General features: G+C 38.3%; 1 protein-coding gene across 7 annotated transcripts in view; it reads left to right on the top strand.

Annotated features, from left to right (window-relative positions):
- The window catches only part of SYBU (syntabulin), a 74,492-nt gene that overhangs the window by 17,190 nt on the left and 33,825 nt on the right, over positions 1–23,477 (top strand). For 3 of the 7 annotated variants that reach the window (XM_059901571.1, XM_059901567.1, XM_059901569.1), the window contains exons 3-4: positions 7,849–8,046; positions 10,509–10,568. In XM_059901571.1, the coding sequence (XP_059757554.1) occupies positions 7,849–8,046; positions 10,509–10,568 (258 nt within the window). Of the gene's footprint in view, positions 1–7,848; positions 8,047–10,508; positions 10,569–17,563; positions 17,688–19,535; positions 19,647–23,477 lie in introns of those variants that run through there. The other 4 variants (XM_059901573.1, XM_059901568.1, XM_059901572.1 and 1 more) reach the window with 3 other exon arrangements.

Genomic DNA, 23,477 nt, shown 5'->3' on the forward strand with positions numbered 1-23,477 from the left:
GTGTCATTTAACCCAGAGGCCAGCAAACTTTTTCTGAAAAGGACCATATAGGAAATATTTTCAGCTTTGCTGGCCAGATGATCTCTGTTGTAATTATTCACCTTTGTGCTTGAAAGCCACAGTTGACACTATGTAAAGTATTGGGCTGTGTTCCAATAACATTTGATTTACAAAAGCAGGCAGCTGACAGGATTTGGCCTGCAGGCTGCAGTTTGCCAACCCCTGATTTAACCCATTACTGTTCTCCATCTAGTTTATAAGGTGGACATTAGCTTTAAAGCTTGGTTAGATTCAGGGACAGTTTTTTTGTGGCAAGAATGTGGAGAATGCCGTGTGCTTCATCTCACATCCCATCAGAAGGTATATAACGTCTGGTACCCCACTGTCAGCGACGCTAAGAATACTCAGTTGGTACAAATGGGTGAGGCTTGATCCCTCTGCTGCAGGCTCTCCATCAGCCTTTTGTCTGATTGTTTCATCCATTATGTTTGGTGCCTAAATCAAGTATTTCATTATAAATAATTGCAAAATACAGTCGACCCTTGAACAACATGCGTTTGAAGTGTGTGGGCCCATTTATACTCAGATTTTTTAAAATAGCGATATACCACAGTCCTACATGATCCACTGTTTGTTGAATCCTTGGGTATGGAACCACCTATGTGGTGGGCCACTGCCAAGTTACACGTGGGTTTTCGACTGCATGGAGGTTGGCACCCCTAACCCGCATGTTCAAGGGTCAACTGTACTAATTTTCTGCTATTCCATCTACTTTCATTAACCAGAATGCTTCTGTAAGGGAGAACTTCCCAATATCAATGAGCGATTTAAGTTATCCTGAAATACAGTTTGTCCAGTAACATTTTCTACAATCAGGATATATGTTCATTCTTTCTTTCCTTTTAATCGCCAAATTTCAATATAAAGAATTGGCCCCTGGGTCACTTCCAAAGATTTTCAGTGGGTTGGGATTTTGGGGGAGTTGAAAGGGCCTTTCTTTTTTCTGCATGTGTGACTCTGTTCTTTTTTTTTTTTTTTTTTTTCACACACACACACTGTATTTTATTTTTACAAGAGATAAATCGACTGACACCAAGCATTGTACATGGATGACCACAACAAAAGCAACAATGATTGCAATTACGAAACATGAAACACACTCATACTATGTCATAATATTGACATTCAGTCCAGTAATCCTCCACTGTAACAGCTCCTTTACTTTGCAGTGAAAATTGATTTGTATATTCTTTGCCTCTGAGTCCTTGTGGGATTTTTTTTTTTTTTTTAATTCAGACAGAAAGTCACAAAAATTATACTCATCCTCATCAGTTCACTCAGTCCCATGTAATTAATTTTTTTTTTTCATCTTGATCTTTTGTTAGCACTTTTATGAGTTCATCAGTTTTTCATTAGAGTTCTGAAAATGCTTATTCATTCAGTTCAGCAGTACAGTCCGTTACCAGAAACCTGTACTTGTCAGAGTCTTTTCCATGAATTTCTTGAAGATGAAACCCTTTTATAGGAACATATTTGCAAAATCATCAGAGTACACCCAGAACTGTCTGTAAATGACAAAAGACTTAAAAATGACCACGGTTAAAGATTTGATGAAAGTTCATAATAATGCAGTTGACAAGAAAATTAGTTATTTCTGAGATATACATTTTAAAGTAATAACTAGGATTATTACTTATAACATTATACCAGAACATATAAGATTTTTAGAAATTTCATGTAATGTCTGAAACATTTATATTAACATATTTCCATACATATTTCCATACAAGTACAAGATTTTTAGAAATTTCATGTAATGTCTGAAACATTTATATTAACATATTTCCATACATATTTCCATACAAATACAAATATGATTTTTAGAAATTTCATGTAATGTCTGAAACATTTATATTAACGTATTTCCATACATATTTCCATACAAGTACAAATATAAGATTTTTAGAAATTTCATGTAATGTCTGAAACATTTATATTAACATATTTCCATACAAATAACCCAATGAAAGTTTAGTATTAGTTGTTTTGTTTGTTTTTTTATACTGCAGGTTCTTATTAGGCATCAGTTTTATACACATCAGTGTATACATGTCAATCCCAATCGCCCAATTCAGCACACCACCATCCCCACCCCACCGCAGTTTTCCCCCCTTGGTGTCCATATGTCCATTCTCTACATCTGTGTCTCAACTTCTGCCCTGCAAACTGGCTCATCTGTACCATTTTTCTAGGTTCCGCATACATGCATTAATATACGATATTTGTTTTTCTCTTTCTGACTTACTTCACTCTGTATGACAGTCTCTAGATCCATCCACGTCTCAACAAATGACTCAATTTCGTTCCTTTTTATGGCTGAGTAATATTCCATTGTATATATGTACCACATCTTCTTTATCCATTCGTCTGTTGATGGGCATTTAGGTTGCTTCCATGACCTGGCTATTGTAAATAGTGCTGCAATGAACATTCGGGTGCATGTGTCTTTTTGAATTACGGTTTTTTCTGGGTATATGCCCAGTAGTGGGATTGCTGGGTCATATGGTAATTCTATTTTTAGTTTTTTAAGGAACCTCCATATTGTTCTCCATAGTGGCTGTATCAATTTACATTCCCACCAACAGTGCAAGAGGGTTCCCTTTTCACCAAAGAAAACAATAGCAAAGATCAATAAAACTAAAAGTTGGTTCTTTGAGAAGATAAACAAAATTGATAAGCCATTAGCCAGACTCATCAAGAAAAAGAGGGAGAGGACTCAAATCAATAAAATCAGAAATGAAAAAGGAGAAGTTACAACAGACACTGCAGAAATACAAAGCATCCTAAGAGACTACTACAAGCAACTTTATGCCAATAAAATGGACAACCTGGAAGAAATGGACAAATTCTTAGAAAGGTATAACCTTCCAAGACTGAACCAGGAAGAAACAGAAAATATGAACAGACCAATCACAAGTAATGAAATTGAAACTGTGATTAAAAATCTTCCAACAAACAAAAGTCCAGGACCAGATGGCTTCACAGGTGAATTCTATCAAACATTTAGAGAAGAGCTAACACCCATCCTTCTCAAACTCTTCCAAAAAATTGCAGAGGAAGGAACACTCCCAAACTCATTCTATGAGGCCACCATCACCCTGATACCAAAACCAGACAAAGACACTACAAAAAAAGAAAATTACGGGCCTTTCTTTTTTAGTTTTATTTTGTATTACTTTGAACTAACTCATAGATCTTTAAAGTATATCCAATGATTATCAGTCATTTGCATTTATTATTCTTTTTGATGCTCAAATTATTCCATCTTTGGCCAGTGGGGACCCTTTGTGTTGGCTATTGTTAGTCTTAATAGCTTCTTTCTTTCTAGCCTGACAAATTCCAGGGAGAAATTTTCGATAACAGAGTGATGAGACTATAATGTATGTTGAAATTTTAACAAAACGAAGAGCAAGCAAGCAAGTAAATCATATGTATAAAAAATCAGTAAGAAGTATGCCGAATAGTTACATATTTTTTCTGGGCAGTACAATTATAGGAAAATATTATCCCCCCCCTCCTTTTTTTTTTTTTTTTTTTACTTCTTTGTACGTTTCTGTACTCTACATCTTCTGCATTAAAGATTATTACTTTTATAATTAAAAAATCTGTTAAAATTTTAACAACCCAACAGAAGATTTTCTTTAATTTAGCAAGTTTCTTTAGTCATTTAAAATAAGATACAAATTATTTTAAAAGATACTTATACACACTTTTTTCAGAATTATAAGTAGAGTCATTTTACAATTATTAACTATATCCTATATTCTCAAAAAGCTTGTAATGTAAAGGGAGAGGAAAATAGATTAAAAATCATTTTTTAACAACCTCCGGACTACAAAATTATATTAGATGTCTGCTTCTCTCATCTGTCTTTATAGACCTTAAAATTTTTTTCCCTTAAAACCAATTTGGAAACTAGTTAGTAGTATATTTCTTACAGCACTTGAGGTGGGCCACAACTTCTGGAGGTTCCTGGATCTGTAAATATTCTTCACTTATCCTTAATCCTGTGGGTTGATGTATTCAAAGCAAACAAACAAGAACAAATCAGCGAAAGAACTTATTCCTCAGTATAAATAAAACAGGGCATGTAAATTAGTCTCCTTCAGTGCAGATGGTGATCATTTAGATTTGGCCTCGATGTGGGTCACTTTTACCTGAGATCCACCAGGGGCCATCCCAGACCCAAGTAAATGGGGTTTTAAATTGTTGACCCTGGAAGGAAATCATCTCATATGGCTCCATCCCAAATGGATCACACTGTGTAAAACATGGAAAGTGGTCCTATTGCGTGTATATTTTTTTTAATGAAGTTATACTTACCATGAATAGTAGAGAAAGAAATGTAAAAACTCAACTATGTAAGAGCTGGTGTGGGTGTGTGTTTAAGTGTGTTTTAAAAGAAAAACTCATTTCTCTGCAGTAGAACTGACAGTCTCCTACACTCTCTTCCTAAAGCCTTGGAGGAAAGCTTCCCTTATGCTAAAACCAGGCTGAAATGTTCTTACTTTTCTCCATTCTGGAAATCTGAAACAACCCACACTTTTCTGAGTAAATCATTCAGGATTTCTGCCATTTCCTGCCCAGAAACAGTTTCTTCATGGTGTCATATTAGAAATTTTTCTCATTGATAATTTCTTTATACTAACATAACTGATAAAAGCTATAATTCTACAAGACAAATTCAACAGTCAAGGTAGCAGCAAGGAACAGAAGGCACACACAAAGTGTTTAACTGAAGCAGGTTTAATAAATAAATCTCTTTAATATGTGCTGGATCCGCATGTAGTTTGGCACATAGTAAGATGAGACATGAACAAGCAAAGAACATCAACTTGGCTCCCTATTCTTAGAATCTTGGAGTAAATGTGAACTAAGAATATTTTGCATTGCATTTTGGAAAGGAATATTATCTTCATCTGGACTGGTGGTCTGCTTCCAGCTCTGATCATGAAGTTAAAAAGGAGGAGGAAGAGGAAGAGGAGGGAAGGGGAGGGGGAGGAGGGAAGGGGCCCTAAACAAGACTTGTTGAAAAAATAACCACTTCTTCAGTGCTGCACAGAGGAAAATACCTCAGGTGCCACAGGTGACCAGATGACTCTCTGGTACTGAAGCTCTGTTGCTTTTGCTTGGGGCTTAGTTTGCATAACTTAAAGTGTGGTCTCTGTAGTAGGAAAATTAATGGCCCTGCCCTTTCCAAAACCAGATTCCTTTGTTAGTGTTGGTCCCATTAGACAAAACAGGCAAATGCCCCAAGCTTCTCTGATAACTCAGTTTTTCTTGGGTATGGATTTGCCTTAACAGATTTAGCAGTTTACAGGAACTATGCGCTGGAAGTGATATTTACCAACCCCTTTTACTTACTTATAAGCTCCATCAGTATGGGGGCTGGGTACAGTGCCTGTGGCTGGTTCAGTGCCAGGACTTGATACATATTTGTTTAATGAAAGACGATGTCTCATATCCCTCTCGTTTCCCCCTCAATGTGAAGTGCAATACCAGACAGTTAAGAGGTGATAAATGAACAGTTGTTTACTAGGTAATGATTCAAATGCTGTACGAGGTACCTGAAGTTAAAGATTTATTTAGGTATTCATCTTCTCAATTCTTGCCCCTGGAGTTATTGGCTGTAAATATTGATGACAGGTGAGGCATACATGCCAGGTGAAAAATTGCTACTGCCTTCCCTAAACTGCCACCATCCTGAATAACTTCAGTCCCCAATTTTTAATCAGACCCTAGTACTTAATCCTTGAAATGACTAGTACTGAAAACATGGCATATCCACATTCCTTCTTATTTAACTCTGGCAAAATGATAGTAGAACCAAACAAAACACATTCGTTTTCTGTTTACTTAAATTACAATTTCAACAGTGTTTCTCAATACTGGAAATTGTTTAATTTTGTCCCTTTGAGTCTGAGAGTTCTCAAGAAAAATTACCTTTTAGGGTAGAGAATCTGAAGCATGGATTTTTGTTAATTTGGGCCATCTCTCTTTTAAAAGAAGTAATTTATGGAACTGACTCATAGGGAAATACTTTTTAAAGACAATAGGTAATTTTGGATGATTAGACCTCTATCATTTGAGCTTCTCTGCTTTGGGATAGGAATCAGGAACCAGGCTCTCCCAAGGCCATGTGCAGACCTGTTGAACCTTGTAAAAGTGCTGGAATCTGTCTGAGTAATTAGCAATTTTGCACTCAGATTTCTTTGGATTGAAAGGAGCTCAGATTTCTTTGGATTGAAGCATGGGACATGCAAATGTAGGAGAAAGCCAGGGACAATAGCGAAGCAGTAGCAGCCAAGAGGATTCTCATCACAGTGATTCAGGGCCAAAGTTTCTTCAATTCAGGAAGAACATAGCACGTTTAAAAGAGCAACAAAGACAGAAGGTATGAACCGTGCACTAAAAACCATTTACTTCCAGAAACAGACCATTGAGGTCCTATATAGACTAATATGTCCAAAAGTCAAAAAAGATACAAGGGAAATACTTCATTTTACTAGTGCCAAGTTCACTTTGTTCTAGGAACTTAGCTATTTCATAATGAAAATTGAAGTAAAGGCCAAAAATGAAGCAAAGGCAATTACTTTTTAGATGGATTCTAGTCATCTTAATTCAGGCAACCAGTATATTTTATTCAGAACTACTTCTGTTTCTGTCTTCATTCAAGCTATGAAGTTTTAAGATAGCCTTTGCTAGATGGCAAATTATTTTAGTTCCTTTAATATCTATAAAAGTGTAATAGTCCTAAAAGTTATTAGTACTAAATGTCCTTATTCATTTTTTGCCCACTTAGTTACTAAAGTAACTCTGACATCAAAATATTTCCATATAATAAAGAATTATTTAGCAGTGAAGATTTACCACTAATTGATTAGTTTGAGTAGACATACTGTTAAGTAATGTTGATTGGCTTTAAATTCCCATACAGTTCTCACCACAGTATAAATGAATTAACCAACCATTATAAATATTTAATAGATATGGAAAGCATTTATAGGAGTCAGCAATGCAACTTTCCTGTTTGCTTAATAAGCATCTACACAGGTCACTTCATATCATGCATATTAACTTATAGTAATGACCATGGTAGTAATATATAACTTGAAAGTTAAGGGAATATTTTTAATTTGAATATCATTTTTATTTTACCCATTTACCCCAGGCAGCAAGATATCTGACTGATGTGTTTTTGGTTGAGTGCATTTGATAATAAAACAGGATCACTGCCTTCTGCTTCCTTGAACTCCGAAAGCCAGCTCTCGCCTCTATCAAACTCTGTTAACCACTTGATAGGCCCAGTAATCAAAAACTGGGTGTGGTCAATAATATTCAAGTAACTTTTTCCTAACACCGACAACCCCGAAGACTTTATATTAACAATCCTGAATTGCTCTGGCAAACGTTTTATTACCTACCCCATCAAAAATTTATGGACGATTATGACCCAAAAGTATACTACCTCAAGTGTCAAAACAAACTAATTTAGGTTTTGACAATAAGAATGTTACAGAAATATTTGTGATGCAAAATCTTGTCAGGTTTTGCCTTAAAATGTTTTATAATAGCTGTTATTTCCTTTGTTAACATGATTGGCCAGAATATGGAAAATAAAAGGCAAGTCACCCACAGGAGTCAACCCGGGCCTCTTGAGCAGAGTACGTGTGTGTGAGCGCGCATGGGCATGGCGCTCTGAGCTGGGGGGAGGGCATGCCTGCCCTCCCTTTGCCATCATTGATTTCCTCCCTCCTCATTAAACACTCATCGATTCTTGTCTTCCAGATGACACAGGCTGTCCTAGTAGTCAGTCAGTATCTCCCGTGAAAACGCCCTCGGATGCTGGGAGCAGCCCTGTTGGCTTTTGCCCTGGAAGTGATGAAGACTTTACCAGAAAGAAATGCACAGTTGGAATGGTTGGTGAGGGAAGCATCCAGTCAGCTCGACATAAGAAGGAACCAAAGTCAGGCCTTGTAAAGCCAGGTGAGTGTACGTAAACTCTTCATGTTCTTACTGGAGCAATATGACTAGAGGGATTTCAGATGAAATTTGAAATGAAACACCTGGATATCAAGGTAGGGAACACTAATGCTGTACCTAGCACCCAGAAACATCTTTTTTTTTTTTTTTTTTTTTAAGTAAAGGAGGTAGAGCATAGAGTGGAATATTTTCTGTACTAGTTTTTAATAATTGAGAATGCATAGTGACATATGTGTCCGTTATAAAGACATGTAAAAAAGGGAGGAAATTTGAAGAAATGTTAACTGAATGGTCTAACAGACATTTAAACTATATAATTAAGTCTAGCATAAATTATACTGGGAAATTACTTGGTACCATTTAAAGTGTGCACAAATTGTGAAAAGAACAGGTTATCTTGATGCACATCTGTAGGGCTGGGCATACTTGCTGACCTAGTTATTTTATTTGCTTTTAAAGATTTAAATATGAATATGTTGCTATATATTCAATATGTATATACATAGAATGTTCAATAATTACAAAATAGTAAAAGCTATGAGATGAAATGGAGATTATTATTACAGTGAATGAGATGCCATGAACCTCAGAAAAGGTCAGTTCTCAGAATTTGCAATATATAAATAAATATTTTCCATCTCAGAAATATATACAGTATATGAACAAATATAGTTTTAGTGAAATTAAAGTTATAACTTGAAAATAAAAGGACCTGAGTATTGGCATTGAGAGACAACCCCTATATTGCTTTATTTTCTTCAGTATAACCAGTTGTACTATACATATTAATGAGCCTGAAAAGACAGATTAGTGGCTTGCATGAGCCCCATTCCTTACATTTGTCTTCTAATTTTTGTTTGGTGATATCATTATTGTGCAAGGAGCTATAGACGGCTTTATTTCAATAGAGCCAAAGCTTGGTCCTGTGTACGCTTCCATTGGAAGTTTCTGTGTCCTCTTCCATCTCTCTCTGCTTTTGTTCTTCCTGAATAATTGACATGCATAGCATATCTTAATGGATTATTCTTGCTTTTGGTCAACCAAAGAGATTATTCTTGCTTTTGGTCAACCAAAGAGAATGTTGTTTAGTCTGAGAGCAAAACTTAAACTGTGTGAAGAAGAAATCCCATTTCCTAATAGTTCCTGGTAAATGTTAGTCATGATGAATTTGTTAACAGTCCTTTGCTTCGGAAAAATATAAAAAAGACAGAGAATGATACACAATGGCGAAGACAGCATATAAAAGAGAAAGATGGACATTGTGAAAAAGGTGTTGGGTACCCCCAATGTTTAAGACAGAGACAATGAATTAAAGAGTGTCCTGTAATTATAGCCAAGAAATAAACCATTACCTTGTGTACTCAAGAACCAGAACTGCCTTCCTCCCACCCCCAGCTCAGTTCTCCTTTTTTTAAATTAAGAAATAATTCATATACCATAAAATTCACCCTCTTAAAGTGTACCTTTCAGTGGTATTTAGTATATTCAAAAGATCATACAAACATCACCACTGTCCAATTTCAGGACATTTTTTTCTCCCCCAAAAGAAACCTCATACCCATTGGCAGTCACCGTCCTCTTTTCCTTTCTTCCAGCCCTTGGCAACCACCAACCTACCCTCTGTCTGATTTGCCTGTTCTGGACATCTCGTATAAAGGAATCATACAATATGTGGCCTTTTGTGTTCGGCTTCTTTCACTTAGCATAATGTTTTCAAGGTTCACGTATTAGTACTTCATTCTTTTTATGGCTCAATAATATTCTATTGTATGGATATACCACATTTTAAAATAGACTTTTTTTTGAGCAATTTTGGGTTTACAGAAAACTTGAGCAGACAGTAACAGAGTTCTTATATCCACCCCCCCTCACTACCACTACTTCCGGTTTCCCGCATTATTAACATCTTGCCTTAGTGTGGTGACAGACCACATTTTGCTTATCCATTCACAGTTGATGGACATTTGGATTGTTTCCACTTTGGGGCTGTCATGAATAATGGTGCCATGAACATCCATATACAGGTTTTTGTGCATGCTTTCAGTTCTCTTGGGTATATACCTAGGAATGAAATTGCTGAATCATATGACAACTCTATGTTTAACCCTTTGAGGAATTGCCAAACTGTATTCCCAAGTGGCTGCACCACTTTACAAACCAGCAGCAATGTATAAGGGTTTCAATTTCTCCACATCCTTACCAACAGTTGTTATTGTCTATCTTTTTTGATTATACCCACTCTAGTGAGTGTGAAGTGGTATTTCATTGTGCTTTTGATTTACATTTCCCTGGTGGCTAAAGATGATGAGCATCTTTTCATGTGCTTATTGGCTATTGGTATGTCTTCCTTTGAGAAATGTTCTCAGTTTTAACCTGGGAGCAGTCACCAATGGAGTCTGCTTCTGTAGCATACAGGATGTAAGTTTAAGAGCAAAAGCCCTGTCACCCTCTTTTTGTATTCCTAGCACACAGGGTCCGGTGTGTATCGAGGGCACAATCAACATTGGTTGACCTCAACAGCAAAGGTAGGCTATGGGATTGAGAATATGAAATGCTGCAGGAAAGAGTGTCTGCTTCATGGATTGTGAAGAAAAAGTAGATTTTTATTGTGAAGGTATTGTAGGATTTGAATGCAACCTGAAATTATTTCATTTTTGTTATTCACCAACCCTCCACCCCCTGGCCCCATTCCAAAAACATTTTACAGTGGTGACAATAAAAAGAAACAGTGAAAAAAGAGAAAAGTGTGGTGCAGCAAGAACAACCTAAGTTTAAATGGCAGTTAAGATTATCCTTGCCCTTCCTTGTTTCAATAATCATAATAAGAATAATCATATCTTAACAAAAGATTTAAAACCCTATGTGTATGTACAGAATCCACCCTGAGCAAGTCTGGTTCCTACAGAAGATACTCACTTGCTAAAGATCAGCTACTTGTCTTGCCAAGAATGTTTAAGCCTTATGCTTTCATGAAGAAAATGCAGACAAAAAGAATAAAAAGGAGGGGGGAGGGAGGGGAGAAGGGAGGAAAGAAAACAAGAGTTGTTCTTCATACTGTTTTGATAATGGATCATTTGAGAATAGTGAAGGCCACAGACCCATACTCCAGAAAAACACACACAAAATATCACATACTATTTCTGAGGTTTCATGGGTCTCCTTTATTAGGATTTATGACTCCTAGTTTAATGACCCTTGCCCAGAGGCAGAGCCTGAAACAGCGCCTTTGTCAACTGCTTCTGATTTAATTGCTCAGAGGCAAACAAATCACCTGTGCAGTGCTGACCTCATGATTTTTTTATTTATTTGCATTTTATCAAGGTCACAGGGGTCCCTAAAGGTTATTTCTTAGTTGCCTGAAATTCCTAATGTCATCACTAAAAACCATTGCTCGAGCTTTTGACTGGGCCCCAATTCTGGACAGTAAGCTCTTTGTATTTAGAACAATCTGCACCGTGACCTATAGTTCTCTGAACTTTCAGCAGAATAAATCTGTCATTCTCATAAATAGGAAGAGAGGAAATCCTGGAACCGAGGCCCCTGGGTGACTCCAAAATTTATAAAATGCAGAGACATAATCCGTTAAACCACAAGAAGATACCGCTCTCCGGTTAAAATGTTCCACCTCCTCCGTCCCCAGGTGACCATCTCCCCTCAGCGTAAACTCATCTTCCGCTCTTGATGTGCGCTCTACTTTTTTAAAATAAATCGACTCATTAGAACCAATACCAGTTTATTAAAATAGCAAGCAATTAGTGTCTCTGGTACAGATGCTCAAGGGCCCTTTAACATTAACCTGGGCCCATTTTATTTTAGGTCCGTTGTTCTAGATTCTGGAAACTGCTGTTCATCTCAGAAAAGAGTTATTGAAATGCCCCTTTGGTCATTCAGATAAAGAGCTAATAATATTTACTGAGTATCTAATGCAGAAGGAGAAGAGAACTGTGTCACAGGGTGCCAGGAAGGGCTGTGAAAGGTGAGCTGAGCTCGCCAGCCCTCTCCAGCAGGGTACTGTGGCATGCGCACAGCATGAAAGCCCTGCCTTCCTCCAGGCAGGACTCGTGTTGGAACTTCTTGGAGGCAGTGAGCCTTCTGTCATTTTGGCTTCTATCACTTAATGCCTATGCAGATTTAATTAAAAATTACCACCAAAGAGCGAAAGAAAACATCCCTGCAGTTCAGTTGAATAATGGCTTTGCCTTTTTCATGTCAACTCAGCACACATTTAAGACTGAATCTCCAGAGTGTAATACAATGTCTGTCATTAGGTAGGTGTTGAGTAAATACTTCTTTGAGAACGGAGTGTACGAGGAATCATGTGTAGTGTGGGAGGAGCATGGGGAAGATAAGCAAAGATGACCTCAACATCATCCCTGCTCGTAGGGACCTTATCATTTAAGGCAGAAAACTACAATAAATCTGGGCTGCAGTACAGATTAAAAGGAAGGGAACGAAGGCATTCTGATTGGGAACTTTTTTTTTTAATAATTTTTACTGGAGTATAGTTGATTTACAATGTTGTTAGTTTCTGCTGTACAGCAAAGTGAATCAGTTATACATACACATATATGCACTCTTTTTTAGATTCTTTTCCCATATAAGTCATTACAAATTATTGAGTAGAGTTCCCTGTGTTATAGAGTAGGTCCTTATTAGTTATCTATTTTATATATAGTAGTGTGTATACGTTAATTCCAATACTTTTTGAGGGATCTGCGGTGCTACCATTCCTTCTCCCAGGTGCTTTTCCTATATGTAGTTCACAGTCAGTTTTCCTGATGAGATTTTTCTCACCTAGAAAGGAAAGGCCTAATTGGATTTCTGTGCTAGGACATTAAATGACATTCCTGGGCCTCCTTTAATGCTTGATTTTCTACTTGGGGAGCATCTTAACCCAAAGGAGAAAAAGACCCAGTGTCATTGTTCTACAAATGCAAGTACTAAATCCTTCCTACACAAGGCTTGTGGGAGAGCCGGGGAAAGAATTACGCAATTTAAACAAATATGTAGAAAATGTGAAAGGGAGAAAAAACACCTCCCGGTTAAGGAGATAGGTCAAGAGCAAATAGTTAGGGTCACTATAATTGAAAAGAAACCCACATTTAGAAACTGAAATGTTGAAATCTGCATTTGAAAGATGTCACCTCTGCCATCAGCATTCAGACTAAGTTAGTATTCCCTTGTCATCAGACACCACCCAGGCTATTGAAATCAGAGACCTGGCCAGATGAACTGTAATAACCTCACAACAATAACAGAGGATGGGTTACTTTAAGAAGATGATTTCCCACATTCAGAGGCATTTGCTGGAAAACTCTGAAGGCACCAACTGGGTTAATGATTAATCAACACTGGTTCCCTTAGTAGATTGAGGCTTTTTCACACACAGCCGATAGCCTGCAGCTGTTCCCGTGCTTATCACAAGCATTGTCCCTTTCACTTCAAAGTTAGTTCTGTGAAATAAAAGAGACAATTTACAGGATGGGGTGCGGGTAGGACATACATTCTTATAATAACTTGAGCTACAAAGAGGAGACTCACAGCTTACCCAGTTTGTTTCTTCAGAAAAAAGTGGGGGGAAGGCAGGGCTGGGGGGACACTTTCTAACCACCAGACTCAGGAGCCCAGTATACTAGGTTCACAGTTCCATACCACCTCTTTATAACTGTGCACTCTTCAGCTACTTGTTATCTTCCGGAAACTTGGTATTCGGCATCTGTAAAATGGGTTATTGTGACAATTAAACAGATTAAAGAATGTAAAATGCCCAACATTGGACCTAGCACAAAGTAATTCCTTAGTAAATGTTAAGAATGGTCATTTGTTGCTCTTAAAATAGATATCAGAAATTCCTTGCACTTTGTTTACAGGAAAACCCTTAAAACTATCCCACAGAACTTATATGTTTATTTAAAACAAAATTCTAGCAGGTCATGTCTCCCAATTCACATAAAATGGGGGGAGTGTTTGCTATAGGAGGGCACTGAAAAGAGCATTAATTGACAGCTGATGGCTTGACAATGAAGAAAGAGATGGGAAGATATGAAAAAGCAGACAAAAGACCACTGAAAAGCATAGTGACCTTCTAAGTGTTTCAGGCTTTAAATGTTTTGTAGCACTTAATGCAATAATTGATGTTCCAGAAACAGACTGAGTCAGTGTGATGGTGGAGTTGGCAGAAAATAATGTGTATGAGGGCAGGAAAATGTCTTGAACATTTTAGAAATATTTTCATAGAGTGGAAAAATTAAAATTTTAGTGCTAAAAGAGATTTTGGTTAAATGGAAACGTGCTGCATTCTTTGGCAAGGGGCAATACTTTTCTAATAGCTTACAGTTTCAATCAAAGTTCTTCCAGCAGCAAAGCCCAGCCTCAAATAAAGGCTTAAGTGTATTTCAGATACTGAAGATATCTGGAAGAATATATTAAATGTAATTGTGGGATTGCATGACTCTGAAGTTTGATTAAAAATTGTTTTAGCTAATATTTATTGAGCCCTGACTGTCCCAGGCAAAATTCCAAGGACTTTACTCATTCAATCCTAATATCAGTGTGAGAAAGTGATATCATCATCCCCTATTTTACAGATGGAAAAACTGTGGCATAGAGAGGTTAATTCATGCAAGGTCACACAGTTTGTAAATGGATTTTAAACAGGGTAGTCTTGCTTCTAACTCTTAACTACTGCACTGCGTCTAAGGTCTGACTTCAAAGGAATAATTTTAATTATTCCTAATTAATAGGAGAGTGTGACAATTGAGAAAGATGTATTGATATAAGACAGGGATTTTTAAAAAATATCTGTAGAGCCCTATAGATTAGCTGATACAGTCCATATATAGATCATGCTGGCTGTTGCTGATAACGGAATCAATGAACCTCAGTGTAACTTCAATGAAATACAGAAAGTTAAACACAGGAGGCTGTTTGGATGCAGATCAGTAAAATAAACCCTGAGGATGTCAACATCAAAGAAATGTTAAGGTCTTCAGGATTTTCTACTTAATCATGAACTAGCCCTTTCTGTACTTGTCACAATGTTTTATGTGCTGCCCTGCATGTCGTTAATACTTTGGCAAACAAAGATCATTAGGCTTTGTCAACTTAAACAAGAGCTTTTGCATTGATACCGAAATCGATCTCTGAAACTTTCTTTCACTCTGAGAGAAACAACATTCCCCCAGGATACAGCAGAGAATGTTTTATGGTGAACTGTTGTATAGTCTATCCCTTCCCCCCAGCAGAGACCAGAAGCTTAAATGTGATGAGGAGACCTGAGTCTCTTTATGTATCTTTATGGCAGGATTACTTACATATTTACTCTCATGCCTTTCTCCCATCTGTGCTTTTGATGAGGCAACCAATCAATGTAACGGTGCCAAATGGTGTGCTAATGGTTTTTCCCTAAGAATTAGTGAATTATAATCTTCTTCCCAGAGGCCCTGCCATCCCAGGTCTACTAGGATTTATTGCATGTACAATGTTCTAGCTACCGATGTGAGAGCCTGCCAGATGCTAAGTGCTCTAATGTGTTGAGAACGAAGCACTATGGGTCTCTCATACGTAGCAGACACTCCAGCAGACCACACACCCACCATTAAAGATATTTATCAACTACCAGCATAAGAGAAATAAACCTGGAAACTTCTTTTACACACAAACCTATAAACTAAGAGTTATAAATCATGCAGATACATGCTTTAGGTTGGGCTTTTCTTTTTTTTTTTTTTTTTTTTGTCCTAATTGAGAAGAGTTTATTGAAGAGACTGCATACACAGGAATGGGCCTGATTAAGGAAATCCAACAAGTATGGCGATGGCAATGGTTGGAGCCCTTCCCCCATCCTGAAGAGGCCAGAGGCCAGAGGAAGGTCGAGATACCCAAGACCCAGAGGGAGAGAATTCCCAGGCTACATGTGAGGGAACCGTGTACTTTGGTAGAGGAACAAAGCACCTGACAAGAAAGGAGGCAGAGGGATAAGTACTCTGACCTATCTGTCTTCTTCGCCTGTATAATTTGTTGTGTGGCATTTGGGTAGACTGTAAGGTTATTGACAAAAGTTACGTGTTAAGTCATGTAAGTTCATTTGGGTAATTCAATGAATTAAGATCTTCTACCACCTGAACCTGTATCTGAGAGCAGCCAAGGGACAGCAGCAAGTTACGTGAATGCAGCCCATGGTTAAGTGAGGTAAGCTTCAGGAAGCTGGCTGCAATGGGCTTACATTCCAAGATGCAGGGACTAGAATGTGGCATTGCAGGAAGGTGATCGCCGCGTAGGAGCCTGAAGGACGGCAACCCTCACTTCACCACGTGTAGGGTTTCTGCTAAACCTCAGTTTGAATCCTGCCTGTACATTGATTGACCAGCTTTCCTTCATTCACTCAGCAAGTGTTTATTAAACATTTACTCTGTGCTGACACCACTGTTCCAGGCATTCGGGATAGAGGAGTGGAAAAAACAGAAAAGATGCCTGTTCTCTTGGAGCCTGCCTTTAACATGGGGAGATGGCTGATACACACACAAGCAGACAAACAAGATAAGTTCAGATAGTGACAAGTAAAACAAGGTAATGCTATAGACAGTCATGGGCATGGGGCAGGGAGTGTCTGGGGAGATGACAGTTGAGCTGAGAACTTAGTCATATTCCTTCACATTTGGGGAGGGTTTGGGGGGCAGTGGGCAGATCAGTGACCTAGGAAGGGAGAAGAGTTGTCGCAGGTGAGGTCTGTGTCGTTAGAGCAATGGGAACCTCTGGCCGGTTTTAAGAGAGACGATTTAATGTATATGTTCAAGATCTTTTTGGCTGCTCTGTGGAACTTGGATTATCAAGAGATGAAACTGGAAGCAGGTACATTAATGAGAAGGCAATGAAGATAGCAAAGTGTAGGGAAACAGTTATATGACAGAATATAAGGCCCTGCGTTTTCCTAATGAGATTAAAAATGTTTTATTTGCGAACTCGAGTAAACCTTTAGAGATGGATGAAATAGTCAATATCCGATAGGTTTTTTAAATTTATTTTTTTAGTTAAACATACCAATTTATACTCTTATTAATTTAGTAACATTGATCTGTTATTCATAGTTAATATAAAAAATGTATTGTCTCGTTCATTGTTCGAGCTACCTTTCAACTCAGCCGTCTTTTCCAGAGCAAATTATCTTCACTTCTGCCCAATTTGTTTAATATAAAGCAGTTTCGAAGTCATGTCTGGTGCTTTTATTGAGTATTGTTTTCAAGCCTACAAGTACTGTGAGGGTATGAGTTAAGTTAATGTAAAAAGAAGGCCCCAAATCCAGAGGTTAAAATTAGACAGAAGTTGATCTGTCTCATAAAACAGTACATAAGTGTTTGGTTGACCGAGGCTGGCAGGCAGCTGTGTCAGGTCAGCTGTCCTATACCAGGTAGAAGGAAGGGGGAGAGGGACCAGGGGACACTCACCCAGTCATTTTAAGGTCAGGGCACAGAAGTGACACATGTCATTTCCAATTATATCCGAGGACATCTTAGTCACCTGGGCACCTATTATTATGGAAGAAGGGGAGAATGAGGTGAACATTGGAGGGCAGCGAGCAGGCTGTCACAGCATCCATGGATAGCACGGGACAGCTGGTTTGTCTGTTTTCCTGTAGATGCAACAATGTAAGTATCCGTCACTACCCAAAGCTATTCAGTTAATATAACTGAATATAACTGAGTTCAGTTAGCAAAGAATATGTTTTTCAGTCTCTACAACTTAACCATTGACTAATGCTATTTAAATTGATCTTTAAAAGGTTGGAGGAGTCATATGACAGGAATAATTACAAAATCTGGTTTTGAATTTCTTGGCCTTCTTCATTTTAAACAATCCCATCAGTTGATCTCTGAAGGCAGCCCAAACTAGCACCGATTGAGGTCAATTCAGACTGATGTATCTTTTTCAGATGACACTTTTTGTTCAAAGAAGGTAATTATAAGAGAGAGCTCTGTAATAAGAGGCTTTGGAACAACTTTAATATAAGGAGGAAGGTACCTCACCTTGTATTTAGACATTGAATAGGGTGGACCAGGTCACCTGCTGAGCAGTGAGGGGAGGGGGAGTCAGTGGGCAGGAGAGTTTCTTTTGTAAACGTAAGGAAATGTTTTCTCTTTTTTTATAATATGGAGGAACAATTAATACTTATCTTTCTCAGGTTGCTGCGAGAATCGTAAAATATATAAGTATATTAAGTTAAGTATGTTAAGTATACTTACAAGTATGTATAAGTAAGTTAAGTATGTTAAGTATATAACAGAGTACAGGCCTACCTTAGAGATATTGTGGGTTGGTTCCAGACCACTGCAATGCAATAAGGTGAATATTGTGATAAAGTGAGTCACATGAATTTTTTGGTTTCCCGGAGTATATAAGTTATATTTACACTATACTGTAGTCTAGTAAATGTGCAATAGCATTATGTCTAGAGAATATACTTATCTTAATTTAAAAATACTTTATGCTATCAAATGCAAATCATCATCTGACAACTCAGGGTTACCATATGCCTTCAGTTTGTAAAAAAACACAATGTCTGCAAAGTGCAATAAAGCAAAGCGCAATAAAATGAGATATGCCGGTATATGCATAGAGTAAATACTGCACAGCACTAAGAAGTAAACATGCACATCCTGTATCTTTGCAAAGATCAGAGTCCACATCTGGTAAGAAGTTGTGTTTCTAGTTACAGTATTTGCCTAGTCTACAGTATGTGCTCAATAAATGATCATTACCATTATTAAATGAGAAATGAAGAGAGTTTACAAATAGCACAACTTTAAGGCATTTGAATGTTCACTCACCATCTTGTCTGCATTGGCCCTACTTTATCATGGATGCCTTCTTAGTTAGAATTATTCTGATACAATGGAGGGCTTTGCTGGAAGCTTGATAAACGTGCTTACTCTAAGCAAACTCCTGTTTGGAAGCACTATGCCAACAGTTGTCCTAGGGAGCCCTCGACTCCATTCTCCCCCATCAGAACAATGGATGTCTCCTGTTCCTCTCTCCTGGGAAGCACTGTGAAGTGCCTTGCATATTTAAATAGCTGGAATTCACGAAGTACACCAAGTATTTTCCTCAAAGCATCACATGCTTGCCGTTAAATTTAGGACTGTGTGGGGTTTTGATGTAATTTCTTCCTTGATCTTTGGGATATAATCACTGTAGAAAGACTCACAGTGTTGCTCCGTAATTGTCAGAGGATTAGCCTTGACTGTTGTGTACGCATTTACTTCTGTTTGACAATTTGATGTTTCCTTAAATGCTTTGTGTTCATTCATGAGGGCCATGGTTTCATTTGAAATGCTGCAGTCACCAGGGAGAAGCTCCTGTGCTCTTCCCTGATTGGCCAACCTCCCCTCTGCCTCCTGTTGCTATGGTGCCCAGCGGAGTAACTTCCTTGCCCTGCACAAGTAGGAGGCTCGGTCTCCATGGATACCCCACTCTGAGACTGTACTCCACGGAGAGCTGAGCTGAGCTGCACACACTGTATTTCTGCACAAGACATAGCCCAGCCTGTGGTGGGAGGCTGTTTGCAGAGGCAGTGTTTGCCATGAAAGTCTACGGAGCTTACCTTCTAAGTAAGTCATATTAGTCACAGTAAGTAAATAATTATATTGGATCCCAGAGCATATGCTCTTTGTGTATATGTGTGTGTCAAGTTAGTAGTAGTAGGCTAAAAGTGTAGTCTAAAAACAAATTTTCCACTCGCCTTTCAGATATTCTGAATGCAGAATCTGGAACTAAACTTTTAAAAATACACACATATATTGTTTTAAATACCTCTTGCCATTTGTGAGTCTGCCATTCGAAGCCAAAGGGAAAAAGATTGACCATGGACGATTACATTTTAGAATGCTCTTCTAACTCTGAGCATTGCATGCTGCATTTGTAAATGCAGAGCTTGGCCTTACCCAGCGACGTGCTATGGGAATAGATGAGCACAGCCACAGTTAATGCTAATTGGCACTGCACAGAGTTTGCAGTGGGCCTCTGTGTAGACTGAAACTCGATGTGTTTATTTTCAAGAGAGATCTTGCTCATGGGCTCATATCTGCCAGTTCACCGTGGAAATTATTCAGAGACCACCTCTCTAACCAGTTTTAGTTTACTTTTCTCATGTAGCATCCAGTAGAAATTCTAAAACTTCATGTCCATGGAATTGGGATGTGGAAGAGTTTTCTTTTTATTAACTGATTTGCTCTAATACTTCCTCTTTACTGTACATTCCAAGAGCATAAGGGTTGGGTTTGCAATGCTGTAAAACACATGAGTCATCTTAAAGCAATTTTCATGTGCTGGGCAAATGATTAATGCCTGTGGTGTTAAAATTAATTAGTGGAAACAAAAGACTGTGTGTATGGTAACACCAAGTCTAGTTCAATAACTTTAAAATTGTGTAAAATTAGATTTTCAGGCTGTCCACAGAAGATAGCTGGCATCTAGCAGCTCTAAACAAAAAGCAGAACATGTACTGTATTGGTATAAAGAGAGATTCATTTTTAATCGTATAAAAGAGGGAGCACAGAGTATTACACTAGATTGTAAATGTCTCTTATTTTCTGTACTCATGGCTGACCATTCATGCAAAGGACAACCAGTGAAATGTCATCTCTTCCAACTGTTAGTCATGGCTCAATTTTAATTGCCCCAAATGGTGAAAAGGTACCACCCTTTGAGGATGTGAACGTACTGGTGGCTCCTCTGGCTCTGACTTTGTCACGAGGTCGAGCTTTAGGTCATTGCCTTAATATTTTATAAATATAATTTCCACCTATCAAAGGGGCAGCAGACAAATAAAGGTGCATGATGAACTCTGTAATGATCATGGTTTTGGAGACCTGGAAACAATGTCGATGACACTTTCTCCAAAGTTTTTCACCTCATGAGTATTATAAGGCTCCATTTCCCTTTTTCAATGTGTCTGTGATAAATTCTCCTGACCATATCTGAAAACCAGCATTGTATGGGATTTTTTTCAACCTCAAAATATCGAAATTTCCTCTCTGTTTCCTAATCTGTATAATGGAATAATAATAGTACCTATGACACAAGGCTGCTTTGAAAATTCAATGACATCATCAATGGCACATGACATACACTAAATAGTCACTGCTGTTGTATTATGATTACTGTAAACATCATCATCATCATTTTCACAATGCCTTGTAGTTAAGGGAGGCTGTAGCGAACAACTTGAACAATTCTTTGGTTTGATTCCATTTAGCCTATCAAATTTCCTAGCAAATACTTACTAAGAACCTAACTGTGTGCTTGGCTTTCTGATGGGAATTATGACATTCAATGTACTTGAAAATGTAGACAACAGAACAAAACGTGAAATATGCAGTCGGTTTCTCTTTGCAAATGTGTGGCTTTCTGTTTTCGTTAAATGGCTATATCTATATCTACATAATAAAATATTTGCCAATTCGTTTTGCTGCCACTGATGGATGTGTAGGATTCCACAATGGCTATGTAAGCTAAAAGGGGCTGGGCCATAGCATAAGTCTAGTTAATATTTATAACTTGAATTAAAAATGTGACATTTAAAAACCCAGGTTCAAATTCTAAGCCCACTTCCTTTCCTGAAAGTATTTCCGTTCAGAGTGCAGTAAATGACATATTTTGAATGAGAGCAGTTTCATTAAGTTGAAAGTTTGGGGGATGATGGGAAAGGAAGAGATGCGAAATGATTGATTAATCTGTATAAAAATAGGTTCCATGCTAGGATTTTCCCTTTTGCACTAATCCTGTGTGACATCTGAACCAAAAAAGTATAAAACCAATGCCATATGTGCAGAGCCTGCTGGTGCTGATTTTAAAACGTATGAAGGGTTGACCCAGATAATATTTTGCAGCTTTATTTTCATTGTAATGTCATTTTCAGTTTCCATTTCTTCTTTCTGGCATGTTCTCTTCCTTCCATCTGTTTGCCCTGGAAAGAATGTGGCAAGTGGAACAAGGGCTATACCAATTTGCTTGAATGGAAAAAAAGGGGAGGACATTTGTAGGATGCAATTTAAAATGAGGTCTCTAGATTTTGGGAACTTGGGACTCACTGTATGTCCAAACATAGAGCTAAATATATTTTGCTAAACACGATTTCAGCTGCAATATCACTCAGATAATCAAGCTAGAATAAGCCTTCTCTTGCAATGTTTCAAGGCAAAAATTAAATCCATAGCAATATCCCCACTAGCACGGTGACCTTTTATCTATATGATGCTGGTCCGTGACCAAAATAATGGCCCACTTCCTTTTCCATTGTTATTAATCAGACAGGCACATGCTCTGACGGTGCACAATTTGTCAAGTGTTTGTTAGGTGCTTGGTGCTGCTGTCATGAGCTGGGGACCACATCCTTTGTTGACATCTGAGGAGCATTCTGAGGTCTCAGTTGACAGTTCTATTTGCCGAGTCCTTTTGCATCTGAGGGAGTTTGTGGCAGTTTCAGAGGGAAGGATGTTCCCTTGTCTTGTGTGGCAGCAACATTATTCAGAGAAACTGGATCTTCCCGCATCTTTGGCTTCTTGTGCTCACCCCTATGGCTGAGATATGCAGGCTCTGCAAGCCTCTGCCAGGAAGATCTCATTTCTGCCCAGGCGACTGGCAGGCCTGACTGTTCTTGAGAGATGGAGGCTGTGCCTGAACCTGATACTGGGTTACTGCCTGACATCCAATGTTTTTCCCCTTAGTGTTTGTGGAAGAAGCGAAGGATCCAAGCTGAGAAACCTTAGTGCGCAGAGAGCAATGGTTCAGGATCTGCGGGCGGTGCTGTGGTCTTCTACACTGCCGAGCCCAGCTCATCAGGGACGATGAAGGGGTTTTGTCTGTGCAAAGCTGGGGCGTTCTTGAGTCTTGGATGGGATTCTCCAGCTTAGCATTTCCACCCTTCCTTTTCTCTTCAGTCTCAGCCACCACTTAACAGACCTGAACCCAGTAATGCTACTCATTTGTTTTGTCTTGTTTTTTAACATCTTTATTGGAGTATAATTGCTTTACATTGTTGTGTTAGTTGCTGCTGTATAACAAAGTGAATCAGCTATGTGTATACATATATCCCCATATCCCCTCCCTCTGTGTCTCACTCCCACCCTCCCTATCCCACCCCTCTAGGTGGTCACAAAGCACTGAGCTGATCTCCCTGTGCCATGTAGCTGCTTCCCACTAGCTATCTATTTTACATCTGGTAGTGTATATGTCGATGCTACTCTCTCACTTCGTCCCAGCTTACCCTTCCCCCTCCCCGTGTCCTCAAGTCCATTCTCTACATCTGCGTCTTTATTCCTGTCCTGCCCCTAGGTTCTTCAGAACCATTTTTTTTTTTTTTTTAGATTCCATATATATGTGTTAGCAAACGGTATTTGTTTTTGTCTTTCTAACTTACTTCACTCTGTATGACAGACTCT

The sequence above is a fragment of the Balaenoptera ricei genome, chromosome 17 (genome assembly GCF_028023285.1).
Source record: "Balaenoptera ricei isolate mBalRic1 chromosome 17, mBalRic1.hap2, whole genome shotgun sequence".
NCBI classification, from domain to species: Eukaryota; Metazoa; Chordata; class Mammalia; order Artiodactyla; family Balaenopteridae; genus Balaenoptera; species Balaenoptera ricei.